The sequence below is a fragment of the Aquarana catesbeiana genome, linkage group LG08 (genome assembly GCF_042186555.1).
Source record: "Aquarana catesbeiana isolate 2022-GZ linkage group LG08, ASM4218655v1, whole genome shotgun sequence".
Classification (NCBI taxonomy): domain Eukaryota; kingdom Metazoa; phylum Chordata; class Amphibia; order Anura; family Ranidae; genus Aquarana; species Aquarana catesbeiana.
In genome coordinates, this window is record NC_133331.1 from 76,728,255 (window position 1) to 76,743,261 (window position 15,007).

Sequence of the window (15,007 nt, forward strand, 5' to 3'; positions counted from 1 at the left end):
AAATGCAAAAAAACATAACTGATGCAATCACCACATTTAATAATTGGTTAGCTGCAATATAGTACATTTTGGGTTTGGGGTTTAATACTGCTTTAAACAATATTGTAGTCTGATCACTGCCTGCAACAGACTGAAGACATCCTCGCAGCCTAAGCAAAGTCACTGGACTGAAGCTCAAGGATGGCTTAATAAAAATGAAAGAGAGCTTTTTTTGAGGCATTATACTGTTGTGTTTATTGTGATGTCAAGAATAAATTGACATGCAGACTTATGCCCCGTACACAAGGTCGGACTTTGTTCGGACATTCCGACAACAAAATCCTAGGATTTTCTCCGAGGGATGTTGGCTCAAACCCTGTCTTGCATACACACGGTCATACAAAGTTGTCGGAAAATCCGATCATTCTGAATGCTGTGACGTAAAACACGTACGTCGGGACTATAAACGGGGCAGTGGCCAATAGCTTTCATCTCTTTATTTATTCTGAGCTTGCGTGGCACTTTGTCCGTCGGATTTGTGTACACACGATCGGAATTTCCGACAACGGATTTTGTTGTCGGAAAATTTTATATCCTGCTCTCAAACTTTGTGTGTCGGAAATTCCGATGGAAAATGTGTGATGGAGCCTACACACGGTCGGAATTTCCGACATCAAGGTCCTATCACACATTTTCCGTCAGAAAATCCGACCGTGTGTACGGGGCATTAGAAGAAACTGAAAGATCAAGTTAAATGTTCTTCTCTTTAACTGTTTACAGTAAATTTTCACATTGTAACCTTGGACAGCACTTTCCGGACACAGAATATTACGGTAAATATTCGAACTGCTTTTTGTGAATAATTTAGTTATTGTCCAAGAACTCCTGAGAAAAGCTGATTTCTTTAAAGAGTAACTCCACTTTCGTGGGGGGAAAAATAGCAAATAAAGAAAAGATAATATAGCGTATACAATGGTGACCCAAGTCATATTGTGATTGAATGTTATTGAATGTAATTAAAAATGACCTTTCCTTTTCAATCTGCAGCCACTGTAATTTTCTGAAAATGCAATATGGCTACCTAGAGGTATTCTGTACACAGAATGTGTACTGACCAACCCCCAGAAACATCATTTCCTGCTTGTGTGATTGGTTCACTAATTTTCCCAGAAGTCTGCCTAAGATACAAGTCAGATTTCAGGCATTCCCTGCAACAAAAATGTCATTTTTGGTGAAATACTCCCAATAAGAACACGTCTAAAGTGATGCAGACCCAGCAGCTTTCCTCCATTAGAGCCCTGCAATCGCACAGCTGATTGATAATTATGAACCCACTCCCATTAGACTCACTTTCCCACATGGACACAAATAAACACAAATGGATTCCTTCAGAATAACAAAAGGTAGGAATATGCAACAAAGTTTGTTAAATCCTTGCAATGTACATATATCACCCAGGGGTAAATGTTTTTTTCTCAACAAAAGCGGAGATTCGCTTTAAGTTTTTGCCATTTGTTTTTTATTCTTTGGGTGCTTTTTCTTTACAAGATTTGTGTGCCCCAGTTCTTTGTTAGTTTACCTGTTGCTGCAAGTGTTCCACGCTTTCTTGTTATTTCATTTTCTCTCAATCATTTTAAGTGTATCAGAAGAAAGGAGAATTGCATTCAAGGAAAACTGCTTTTTAAGCTTCTTGTTCTCTACCAAAAAGCGAACAAACCACTATATTGGTTGTAAGCATAACTAAAGTTTATTCTGTTTTATTCTCTTTTTTTTTTTTTTTTGTTTTGTTTTTTTTAGTTTTAAATGGATTTGGGAGAGATTAGCAACCATGTAATGTTTTATTTCTGCCTGTGTATCCGCTGGGAAAATGAATCCTCTCTATCTTTCCTACTGACATTGAAAGCAAGAGAAAATCCAAAAATCTGAGTTCTCATTGACATAGAAATAGAGGTGAAATCTCACTTCTATGTCTATTAGATTTAACCCTTCTACATGTTAAAGGATAAGTAAACCTTTATTAAAAAAAAAATTGAAGTGGTTAACACACTCTGCTAACTTCATATAATCCTGTGTGTTTCCTAATGATAGATGCTCCTGTCTCTGTGCTCTTTTAAAAAAAATGCAGTCTATACCTGATTTCAAAGCAGCGCTCACGTGACTGGCCGGCTCTCTCCTCTCCCCGTCTTACAGCTGCAGCGGGCGGGCTGAGATTTCCCCGCTGATGTCAGTCAGGATGAGAGAGGGAAAGAGTCAGCTGGTCACATGAGCGCTGAGCTGCGCTCTGAAATCAGGTATAGACTGCATTTTTTTCATAAAACACAGAGACAGGAGCACCTATCATTAGGAAGCATACAGGATTATATATGGTATTAAAAGTAATTTTAGCAGCTGGAGGGAAGGGGGCGGGCACTTGACACAGAGCAGGGAGGGAGGGGGGAGCGAAGGTCAGAGGAGGACAAGAGCTGACAGAGGCACGTAAACTGACCACTGTGTCAGGGCTCAGCAGCCATGATATACCATGGTCAGTTTACAGAGGGGAGGGCAGAATCAGGCAGAATCAGCCAGGTTTTTTGGGTGATACAGGGGGCCAAATTACACAGCACAAGCACTGTGCAGTATAACATGCTTTAAGGCAGTGGTTATCAATCCTGTCCTCAGGGCCCACCAACAGGCCAGGTTTGCAAGATAACTGAAATACATCACAGGTGATATCATTTGCTGCTCAGTGATTGCAGTATTCTAGTCTGCATCTCCCCAAGGTAATACATAAAACCTGGCCTGTTAGTGGGCCCTGAGGACAGGGTTGATGACCTCTGCTTTAAGGAACAGGATCTCTTTTTTTTTTTTTTTTTTTTTTTAGGGTACTAAACGCTTTAATGCACATCTTTTTGCAGGTTAAAAAAAATGTGCATTTATTATTTTTTTTACTTTTATTTTTTTTTTCTGCTGATCTTGGGTGCAATGCTTTACAGGCTCAGATTAAAAAACAAAATATTAAATGCACATTCTTTTTTACCTGCAAAAGCATTACACCCACAATCAGCAGATCGTGAGTGCCATGCAGGACTCTTGCAGACTTGACTATGTATCTGTCTGCTCATACCTCCTACGGACAGGCCGATACACATTAACAGGAAAAGACAATGAACTATCCAAGTGCTCAACAGCGCTTGTGGTAGTTCATTGAAACTACAAGCTGACAGCCGAAAGGCTGTTGGTACTTGTAGTTTCCTATTCACAGAGCAGTGTGAATTAACAAGGTGGCCGGGTGAGCCGAGCCACGTAATTTTCAAACAGTGACAGCGGGTGCCCGGAGAAGGTGCCTGCTTGCTGTCACTGGGGGGGGGATTCTGCAGCTAGTGAACTTCTCTTTTAAGTCTGCAATGGTAGCTACCATTATGTAGGCTATCAATCAATAATACTTAAAAGAAACCCCCCACTTAGGGGAAAAAAAATAAATATTTTTTTTATATATATATATATATATATATATATATATATAATTTATTTATTTATTTTTTCCCGAAGTGGGGGGTTTCTTTTAAGTATTATAACATAGGCTGATGGAAAAGGTGCAGAAGAGGTAATCGTACATTATAATCCGATTCCACTGCACATGCTTTATACAACCTACTTACAAATTAGCTTTTAGTTCAGCATTGATTTGGTTCAGTCACCTGAAGGGGTCACCTCCTCAAGTTGGCTTACCACATTGCTTGACACAAAACCGGGAGACATGTTTCAGCAGGAAGACACAGTAGCACTGAAATTTTCAGTGGAAGACCATTGGGGCTAAGAATAGATTTAATAAGTTGCGGGATGATTGCGCTTGCCAGTGGCCAGTCAGAACTGGGTAATCCAGTTTTGCTTGCATTATTCTTTAACTATATGGATACAATTTGTAATGTGTAATTGTAGATTTTGTGTTAGGTACTAAAGTTCTGAACTTGACTGACTGTCACAGATCGTTTTCCTTTTTCTTTTTACAGTATCCTCTAGTGGAGATAACGGTAAGATCTGATATCTAGGTGGGGGGATATACTGTGCTATGTATTGAAACCATTTATACCATCCCCCATTAAAATTATAAAAAAATTTGAAGAGATGAAAACCCAAATTTCCAAACTGGAGATTGGAGTAGGGGGATGTAAATGTGTCCCAATACACAATACGAAAGTAATGTTTTAAGTACAATATATCTTTATTAATACATGAAATAGTTTTCATTTAAAAATTATGCCCATATCTACATAATAGGTGTACATGAAACCAATATAGAGCCTAGTGGTCCACTAGGCTCTATATTGATTTCATGTACACCTATTATGAATTATAATGAACTATTACGTATTGGGACACATTTACATCCCCTTACTGCGTATTGGGGCACATTTACATCCCCCTACTCCAATCTCCGGTTTGGAGATTTGGGGTTTTATCTCTTCAAATTTAGTAAGATCTGCCATTCCTCTGTGAAATGAGATATACTCTACTGGTGGTACATAGGATTTAGGTGTGCTGCATAGATCTTATAAAAGAGGTAATTCATGGTTTAAAATATTTGTCCTCTCCCACCATGAGATTGAGCATTTTCTCTGAGAATATGATAACTCTTGTGAAAACTACCAGCCACTGGAAAGAACATTGTAAGTTAAACTACTGACTGGAAATGGCGAGGTGGTCATTATTTTGAAAATGTGCTTTATTTCTGAAGTGCATGACATAAAGATCAGCACCAAAAACCCAATCAGGCAGATATTAATGTGACATAGGTAAGGATAATGGTGTATGACTGACTATTAACTCTTCTTATTTGCTGCCTCTTGATCTGTTAAATATTTAGTTGAAAGTGTTTTGCTACATCTGTTCAATAAGTGCAAAAATGCCTGAAATGTTGTAAGCGCATACTTCCTGTTTACTCTGCCTGTGCTGCACTGAAATCTCAAACAATGTTAACAGCCCTGCCCAGTTCTTCTCTGTGGACTACATCTCTATGTTATGGAGATAAAGAGGCAGTGTTTTGTTGTTCAAATCAGGAGTGCAACCTTGGGTGACATTGATGTTATGGAGTGAGCATTGTCACCCTAGGACTTATTCACATGGGTTTCCGGGCTCTGCGTGTGGGTCCATGCACCCATCCCTGGCTAGATGTTCATACAGCCAACGTGCATCCATTCACTTATATGAGGTGTCTGCCTGTTCTTGGGTTTAGTTACATGTTAAGGAAGGACACATTTCACATATAATAATACCTAATTCTATTGTATTTATGCAGTCTTTCTGTCTGCTGCCTTGTACATCCTAATCTTTGCTTTCTTACGTCACCAACAGATGATGCAATTTTCTGTCCCTCCACCAATTTTCTGTCCTTCCATCTGTGGAAGGACAGAAAATCGCTTGATTCCTCCATTAATACATTTAGTGTTGATGGGGGAATCCCTCCTGCAGAGATGTTGTGTTCTGCTGGCAGAGTGGCACAGGGAGCCGTCCCAGCCGGGAGAACACACAGTGATTATTGCTAGCGGCTATAGATGCTGGCAATAATTACATGAAAAATCTGACATGCTGGTTGTACCCAAATTTATCGACTTGGATACAACCAGCCTGCCCATCTATAATTTGAATCTCTCGTACCACCTTTGGCAGGCTTTACAGTTGGAGCATCACTAAAGATAATCAGTTTGTGCAGGGGATGACACCATGGTAACTAAATACCTTCACGGTGGTCTGTGGTTAGAATGATTCAAGTTGTTACCTGTTTGTTCACAGGATCCAGATAAAAGTCGCATTGCACAATGGTTAGATGTCACTCCAAATCAAGGAATTGCTTCCCTTAGCTTCCCTCTGGCAAATGAGCTTAGTCTTGGAGATTACACAATAAACATTCCCGGAACCTACAAAAAAAAGTTCTTGGTGTATGAATATGGTAAGAGTAGCCATTATTGGTCCCTCTGCATGATAAGTAATTTGTATGTTGATGTTTTCATTTGTTTCTCTTGTTTTTCAGAAGTTGATGGTCTTATGACTAAATAATTATCAAAGTGAAAATTGAGGCCTGTGTTAGTACACCTACAGAAAAAAAATAAAAAGGGTTGGCGCATCTAAAAAAGTTAATAATTCAGTGTTTTCGGTAGATTTACACAGCAGGAAGCATGATACAATATGGATTATTTACTGAAAGGGGCTATTTACGCCATAAAGTGCATGTTTATTTTGCAAAGAACTCCATTCACATCAGTTTGATGGGTTGTTTGCCTGTCCTCTAATGTCCTTTGGAGCTTAGTACAAGACAGTACTGCGTTTTAATTTTCTCTTGTACCCACTATGTGCCTCTAAATTTCACACCTGAATTCACACCTTTGCGTTTTTGCTTGATGCATTTTCCTTTTAAATCAATTGAAACACATCAAAACACATCTGAAAGCATGCATTATGGTTGAATCCAGCCTGGGGTGCATTCCTGCCTGTGTAATGTCCAGCCTCTCACAAGTACCACTGACCCTTACAGCCACACCCTATTGGCTTATGGAGTTGGTCCATTTTTAATATAAGTTGCCCCAGCAGAGGTGGATGATGTTTCCTTCTCCTCCCTGGGTTCGCTAAGACCCCCACAGGTTTTATGTGCTTTCCCTATGCACCTGTTACTGGAGCAACTGATTTATGCTGATTGGGATCACCCAGATGAGCAGTTTTCTCCTCCTCCAGTTCTCTCTTCTTTATCCTATGGAGAAAAAGTTTACAAAGAGGTGGGATTTGCCAGCGGTAGATGCTGCTATCTCCTCTGTGAACAGGAGTTTAACTTGTCCAGTGGACAATGTACAAGTGTTTAGAGATCAAGCTGAAGAAGTTTGAATCTCTGCTTAAAGCCTCATTTGTTGTAGCTGGTGCGGTAGCACAACCTGCAGTAGCAGCAATAGGCAGTTGTCAATCCCTTAGGGATGAATTCAAGCAGGTTATTAAAAGAGTTCCTGCTCAAACTGAAGAGGCCCAAAGTTTAGCTGAGCTACCTGGGGGCTAATGCTTTGCAGTGGACGCCATCATGAATCTATCCATCAGGTGTCTAGCATTGCGTTCATGTTGATACATATGCGTAGGATTCTGTGGCTAAAGAACTGGTCAGCCGAGTTACCATGCAAGAAGCTCTTGGCTGGATTTCCCTTTCATGGTGAAAGGTTGTTTGGGGAAGATTTGGATAAATATATCCAAAAGATTTCTGGGGGTAAGAGTACCCTTCTGCCGGCTAAGAAAAAGAATAAATGTCTTTCTTTTAAACATGCTTCCCCCCCATGCCTGGGGCAACAGCCTCCAGGCAGTCGCGATGGCCTCCACTGTCAGGGGCAAAGAGTAAGCTTCATAACCAAACACAGGGCCAGAAAAAGCACTGGGGTCAGAAGTCCACAAAACAGAGTCCTAAGACTTCCTTGTGAAGGGGCGCCCCTGCTCGATCGAGTGGGGGGGAATACTTCAGTGGTTTTCAGAAACTTGGCAAAAGGAAATCCAAGACAAAAGGGTCCTCTGTGGTAGCCCTGGGCTACAAACTAGAGTTACAAGAGTTTCCACTGTCTCGTTTTCTAAGATCAAACGTTCCCAAGGACCTAGTAAAGAAAAAGTCCTTATTTCTGGCACTGGACCAGTTATGGTCTCAGGGAGTAATAATAGAGGTCCCCTCAGAAGAGAGGGACATGGGGTTTTATTCAAATCTCTTCACGGTAGCAAAACCAAATGGAGATGTCAGACCCATTCTAGATCTCAAAGATCTGACTCACTTCCTAAACATTGGATCCTTTCGTAAGAAGTCAATCCGGTCGGTTGTATCTACGGGGAGGAGAAGTTCTAGCATCCATAGATGTCAAAGATGTGTATCTACATGTGCCAATCTTTCCCGCTCACCAGAAATTTCTGCGGTTTGCGGTAGAGCAGCGCCACTTTCAGCTCGTGGCCTTGCCCTTTGGGTTAGCCACCGTTCCCCGAGTATTTACAAAAGTTCTAGCCCCAGTACTAGCCAAGACTAAGGGGCCAGGGTATAGCAGTAATGGCATACCTAGACGACCTGCTACTGGTAGATCAGTCAATAGCACAGTTAAACCATGGGGTGTCCAGAACGGTCAGTTATCTGGAACACCTGGGTTGGATTCTCAATCTAGAGAAATTATCCTTACGGCCAGTAAGAAGGCTGGAGTATTTGGGCCTAGTCATAGACACAACCCAGGAAAGGGTGTTTTCACCTCAGGCAAAAGTCAACGCTCTAAGAGAGCTGATCCAGGTGGTCAAGGCAAGGAAGGGTCCTTCCATTCGCCTTTGCATGAGATTACTAGGGAAGATGGTAACTTCCTTCGAAGCGGTTCCCTATGCCCAGTTTCATTCAAGACTGTTGCAACACCGTATTCTGTCTGCTTGGAATAAACAGATCCAAGCCTTGGATTGTCCAATGAATCTGGCTCCAAAAGTACGACAGAGTCTCAATTGGTGGTTGATAACCGGGAATTTACAGAAAGGAAAATCCTTCATTCCAGTTTCCTGGAGAGTAGTAACAACGGATTCCAGCCTGTGTGGCTGGGGAGCAGTTCTAGAAGAGACCACTGTTCAAGGAAAATGGTCAGAGTCCGAGAAGACCTTGCCCATCAATATCCTAGAGATTCAGGCAGTACATTTGGCTCTAATAGCCTGGACGTTCAGGTTGCGGAATTCTGTCAGGATACAATCCGACAATGCCACAGCAGTGGCCTATATCAATCACCAAGGGGGCACCAGAAGCCACGCAGCCCAAAGGGAGGTGGACCACATTCTGTCTTGGGCAGAGAAACATGTTCGTTGCCTATCTGCAGTCTACATTCCAGGAGTGGAAAATTGGCAGGCAGATTTCTTGAGCCATCAACAGTTGTTGCCGGGAGAATGGTCTCTACATTCCTATGTCTTTTTGGCCATATGCCAAAGATGGGGTACGCCAGACGTAGGTCTGTTCGCGTCCAGGTTCAACAAGAAGTTGGACAACTTTGTGGCGAGAACAAGGGATCTACTTGCACTCGGAATGGATGCATTAGTGACCCCATGGGATCAGTTTTCACTGATTTATGCATTCCCTCCAGTTCAGCTATTACCACGGCTGCTCCACAGGGTTAGGGAAGAAGAGAAGCCGGTAATCTTAGTAGCCGCGGCATAGGCCAGAAGACCCTGGTATGCAGGGATCTTGAGAATGGCAGTAGGGGAGTCATGGACTCTTCCATCTCGTCCGGACCTGCTGTCGCAGGGACCGGTATTCCATCCTGCCTTACAGTCGCTAAATTTAACGGCGTGGCTATTGAAGCCCACATTCTAAAACATCGAGGGCTTTCAGGTTCAGTAGTAACCATGATGATAAATGCCAGAAAGCTGGCCTCCAGGACTATTTATTACGGGGTCTGAAAGGCCTATGTCACCTGGTGTGAAACCAAGGGTTGGCATCCTCGAAAGTATGTCAAAGGAAGAATTCTGGCCTTTCTACAGTTAGGAGTAGAAATGAAGCTTGCCTTAAGTACAATCAAGGGTCAGATTTCAGTCTTGGCAGTGTTTTTTCAAAGGCCACTTGCTTCACATTGTTTAGTCCGGGCATTCATACAAGGGGTAACTCAGATAACTCCACCAGTTAGAGCACCCTTGTGCCCATGGGTTTTGAATCTGGTTTTGTCAGTGTTGCAAAGACAACCCTTTGAACCTATACATAATATTCCTTTGCTCCTTTTGACAAGGAAATTGGTATTCCTAGTTGCGGTAACCTCCGCAAGAAGAGTTTGTGTTGGCTGCTTTCTCCTGTAAAGAGCCATACTTAATCATTCATAAGGATAAGGTGGTGCTGCGTCCTCACCCAACCTTTTTACCAAAGGTAGTGTCTGGTTTTCATCTGAATCAAGATGTTTCCCTACCTTCCTTTTTTCCAGAACCTCGTTCTGCAGAAGAAAAATTATTGCATTCTCTTGATGTAGTGAGAGCAGTTAAAGCCTATTTGAAAGCGACAACTTAGATATGGAAAACTGATGTTTTGTTTGTGTTGCCAGAAGGCCCTAGAAAGGGCCAGGCAGCATCGAAATCTACTATTGCTAAGTGGATTCGTCAGGTGATTAGTCAGGCTTATGGTCTTTAAAAAGGTTCCTCCCTTTCAGATTCAAGCGCACTCTACCCGGACAGTCAGTGCTTCACGGGCAGTGCATCACCAAGCCTCTGTGGCTCAGATTTGCAGGGCCGCTACTTAGTTGTCAGTACATACATTGACAAGATTCTATCAAATGGATGTAAGATGGCAGGAGGACACTGCCTTCGGGCACAGTGTGCTGCGGGCAGCAGTATAGGTCGTCACGCCTGGCGGCGGCTGTTTTGCTTTCTGTCTCCCTTCCCTCAGGTGGCATTGCTTTGGGACATCCCACTAAGTTTTACTATGGTGCTCTGTGTCCCGTGATGTACGATAAAGAAAATAGGATTTTTATAACAGCTTACCTGTAAAATCCTTTTCTTGGAGTACATCACGGGACACAGAGATCCTGCCCCTCTTATTGGGATAAGTATATATTGCTTTGCTACAAAAACTGAGGTACTCCTGGTATGGGAGGGGTTATATAGGGAGGGGGGCTTCCTTTTTTTTGGGTGTACCAGTGTCCCTTCACCTATAGGTGGCGTATAACCCACATAGTTATTACTATGGTGCTCTGTGTCCCGTGATGTACTCCAAGAAAAGGATTTTACAGGTAAGCTGTTATAAAAATTCTATTATCACTATTAGGCCTCATTCATACAGGGCTTACTGCTGTCTGCATTTGGGGTCCATGCACCTGCAACCGTATCGAATTGGGAGCAGTGGCTGTGTCCGTGCAGCCACTGCGTTCAAGTTAACATCAATGGGACTGCCTGCTAGGGGGTGTAACCAACACCTGTACATCCCCATACAAGTAAAAACAGCCCTTGTACAGGTGTACACAATATTTTAGTGTTTAAGCACTTTTTTTTTTTTTTTTTTATTATGTAGTCTATATCATTTGTCCTTTTTATATAGCAGCTAGGAATAATTTTAAAAGAAAAGAGCACAGACTTTTTTTTCCAGTCATGTCTCTCCTCAGTCTTGATGTGGCGGACAGACTGTCCCTCTTCCTGTCTCCCCTTGTGATGTCACATATAACATAACCAGAGAGGGAAAGATGGGGGGGAAGCTGTTTCCATGCCCAGCGGGTACCACACTGAGAATGAGATGGGAACTGCAAGTACACATCGAGGGAAGGGGCGCAGTTTGCCATCTTTGCTCTGGGCATTGGATGACCTTTGTCCCAGCACAGCCCACCATGGAACATGATGGTGGTAGTAGCATCATGTTGTGGGGATGCTTTTCTTCAGCAGGGACAAGGAAGCTGGTCAGAGTTGATGGGAAGATAGATGGAGCCAAATACAGGGCAATCTTAGTAGAGAACCTGTTAGTCTGCAAAAGACTGGAGCGGAGGTTCACCTTCCAGCAGGATAACAACCCTAAACATGCAGCCAGAGCTACAATGGAATGGTTTAGATCACAGGTGTCAAACACAAGGCCTGAAGGCTGAATCCGGCCCTCCAGGCCATTTCATGTGGCCCTCACACCTCTCTTGCAGCTGCAGGAGAGCTCCAGCCCTCCTCTGGCCCTCCTCCAGAGCCCTACTTTCCGCTTTCAAGCATTGCATCCAGCTTCTTCCCCGCAGAAGCATAAGGAAAGTGGGTGCACTGTGATATTAGGGAGAGTAGGGGACCCAACTTCTGATGGTGGGGTGGCTCTTGACATCTAATGTAAGGGGAGGGGATGCGCTAGACATCTAATCTTACAGATACAACCGACCCTTTTGAGGACAATCATAATGCTGATGCGGCCCACGATGAAATTGAGTTTGACACCCCTGGTTTAGATCAAAGCATATTCATGTGTTAGTCAAAGTCCAGACCTAAATCCAATTGAGAATCTGTAGCAAGACTTGAAAATTGCTGTTCACGGATGCTCTCCATACAATCTGACAGAGCTTGAGCTATTTTGCAAAGAAGAATGGGCAAAAATTTTACTCTAGATGTGCAAAGCTGCTAGAGACATCCCCAAAAAGACTTGCAGCTGTAATTGCAGCGAAAGGTGGTTCTACAAAGTATTGACTCAGGAGGGCTGAATGCAAATGTATGCCACACTTTTCACATATTTATTTGTAAAAAAAATTGAAAACCATTTATCATTTTCCTTCCATTTCACAATTATGTGCCACTTTGTGTTGAGCTATTGCATAAAATCCCAATAAAATACATTCACGTTTTGGGTTGTAACATGACAAAATGTTGAAAATTTCAAGGGGTGTGAATACTTTTTCAAGGCACTGTATGGCTGCCTACAGAAGAAATGGACACTTGGTGTTCTTAGTAAAATGGATGTTTCTTTCCCTTCTGTCATACTTTTTGCTTAAATTGGAAGATTTTTCAACAGCTACTAATATATTCAGACCATTTACTGGAAATCCTGATGTCTCTCCATTTACCCAGTGAACACAGGCTTTCCCAGTTCACTGAGTATACTGGTGTTCTCTTTGGGACAGTCTGGAAGTTATCAGTGACAACTCGTCTATGCTCCAGTTAACACAGGACAGGCCAGTATACCTGGGGATTGCTGTCTGAGTTATCAAGGCCAGAGCTGTGGCAGATTCTGTCCGGTTTCTGAAAACTCACTTGAAAACAGAAATGGATATAGTTGCCTTGGCATTGAATAAGGGGGCCTGGTGCTTTTTTTTATGTGCTTGTCGGTGCACTTTATTGAAGTTTAGCAAGTTGGATATTGTTCCACAACTGAGACTACTCCTCTTTGTTTTCATCTCTGGCTCTGCCTCTGAGGGAGTGAAATAGTGCTTTTTCCTAAAAACCAGGTCAGGACCAAATTTGTATTATATACAAGGTTGACGCTGGCGCAGGAAAAGATTTTCCTTTCTGAACTTTTTACAGATCCTAGTTGAAACCTCCTGCGCCCTTAGACGTCCCATCTTTTTCTATCTTTGGTTGCTCATTCCTTTTCCTGCCTTACAGCAGAATGTTTTCTTCTGGTATGCAAGATTTTTAATAAATCAGTTAGTGCAACTTGTTGCTCCTCCTGAACGCAGAAGTTTAAAAAAACCCACTATGATCTTCCCCCGAATAATTGTACACAGGGATGTCTAATATTTCTGACTCTGTCAGGGATTTGTTGTCAGACCCTGCCCTGTTCCTACCTTTTCTTGAGAAGAAGCCGCTTCCAGCCAAATTGCAGTAACCAGTATTTTCACAGTGTGTCCTTTCAAATTGAGGCTGTACATTCCACCTAAAAGTTAGAGCCTTCTACCATTTCTTCCCCTAACACAGTGTCTGGGCTTGGTTCTCAAAGACCTAATTCAATCCACCAAAGTGTTTCCTAATTATTCCTTATTTGATGATTTTATCGATAAACCTACCTAATAAAGGAGATGTTTCATGCTTCAAGGACCCTACTGAAAAGAAGTTGGAAGCAATTGCTCAATTCATCTACTCCTTGGTGCTCTCAGCCCTTCAACCCATGCCCTTCTCTGCATTCATTTACCATGTTTTGGCCGACTGGTCTAATTCCCTAAAGCAAGGATCTGGCAGCTATTGGTGTTGATACTCAGCTTGTCATTTGTGTTAACAAGATGATTGTTGCTTTTAACTTGTGTGTGACATGGCACTGAATGCTAGCCAAGTTACAGTATGTCTTGAATAACCTGTCCAGATCCACTTGGTGCTATGGTTTAAGAGTTGGTCAGTGGAGCAATAGTGTAAAAAGGCCTTATTTTGCCTATACTTTGCCTATGTCTTTACTTTGCTCTTCTCATTTCTAAGCAAACTTGGACTGACCTTCTTCCAGCTATTCAGGGGTTGCTGAACCAGGGGGTTATTATTCACGCTCCTCGAACAAAAAAAATTCATGGTTTACATCTCTGAAACCCTAGGGTGGTGTTTATCCCATTTTGGATTTAAATACCCTCTACATTTTTTAATAAACATTTGATATCAATGCAGCTTGGACAGAAACTGTAATATGTCTTCTCCAGAAGCAAATTGCAAAAGGACTTTTTCAAGGCAGGTGAAGAATGCACAGCCAGCCTGCAACAAAGAAGACTAGCTGAATGTATAAGATCATTAGCACATTAAATAAGAAGACTCCAGCAAGTCTTTACTGTATGGCCCAAGTGTGACCAGAAAGCCGGTATGCTTCCTGAGATGGAAAGGATCACGTGGACATCATGGTGTAGTCCTCTGCTCAAAGACTCAACTCCAAGCCTGGGACAGGAATTAACTTTTGTGATCTCACACAATATCTTCCACAAAAGATCAAGGAAGCAACTTGCTGGGACCCATCTGAGGATGTGTCTTTGGATTAAAAAGAGGATACATCCAGGCATTACCCACGCTCCAGAGTAAGGGACAAAAAACATATTTTGACCGAACATAGTATGTGAGGTTGAGATGAGAGCACACCTAGTGGTGGTCAGTCACGTGTGTGGTGGTTCATTTTCAGCATAAAAGGTGGAATATGCTGTATAGCGGACAATAAGAACTCTAAAAATACTTTTATTCAACTTTGAATGTTGTGGATCATGGTTGATTGGTTGGATTGTGTTTTAGTATTGCACGTGAGTAGTTGAATTTTGATCTAATATTGTATAGGCTATTTAGTTTACACTAGCATTGTACACATTGCATTGAATTAATGCCAAAAATTATCGGGGGGGGGGGGGTCAGCGGCGGAGAGGACACCAGGAATGTGTTGACCTGAGGAAAATATCTCTCTATCAGGAGGTGTTTTGGACATATGGCTGCATTGTGGAATGCTTTATGTAGATTTACTTTCTTGTCAGTTCAAAAAGAAGCTGCACAGATTTGCTTCCAGAATGCAGAATCTAAAAGTGCATGAAGCAGAAGCCCTGGTAGTGTTGTGGGATCGTCATACACTGATCTGTCTTTCCCCCACTGACACGTTTACTTTGTCTACTTTGAAGGATCAAGTCTGATGGCTTTCAAGTTA

General features: G+C 42.2%; 1 protein-coding gene across 1 annotated transcript in view; it reads left to right on the forward strand.

Moving 5' to 3' along the window:
• LOC141105857 (alpha-2-macroglobulin-like protein 1) overlaps window positions 1-15,007 on the forward strand; it is a 295,295-nt gene that overhangs the window by 22,546 nt on the left and 257,742 nt on the right. Inside the window, exons 4-6 of the mRNA XM_073596002.1 lie at window positions 760-812; window positions 3,969-3,989; window positions 5,749-5,905. Of these exons, the coding sequence (XP_073452103.1) occupies window positions 760-812; window positions 3,969-3,989; window positions 5,749-5,905 (231 nt within the window). The remainder of the gene's footprint in view (window positions 1-759; window positions 813-3,968; window positions 3,990-5,748; window positions 5,906-15,007) is intronic.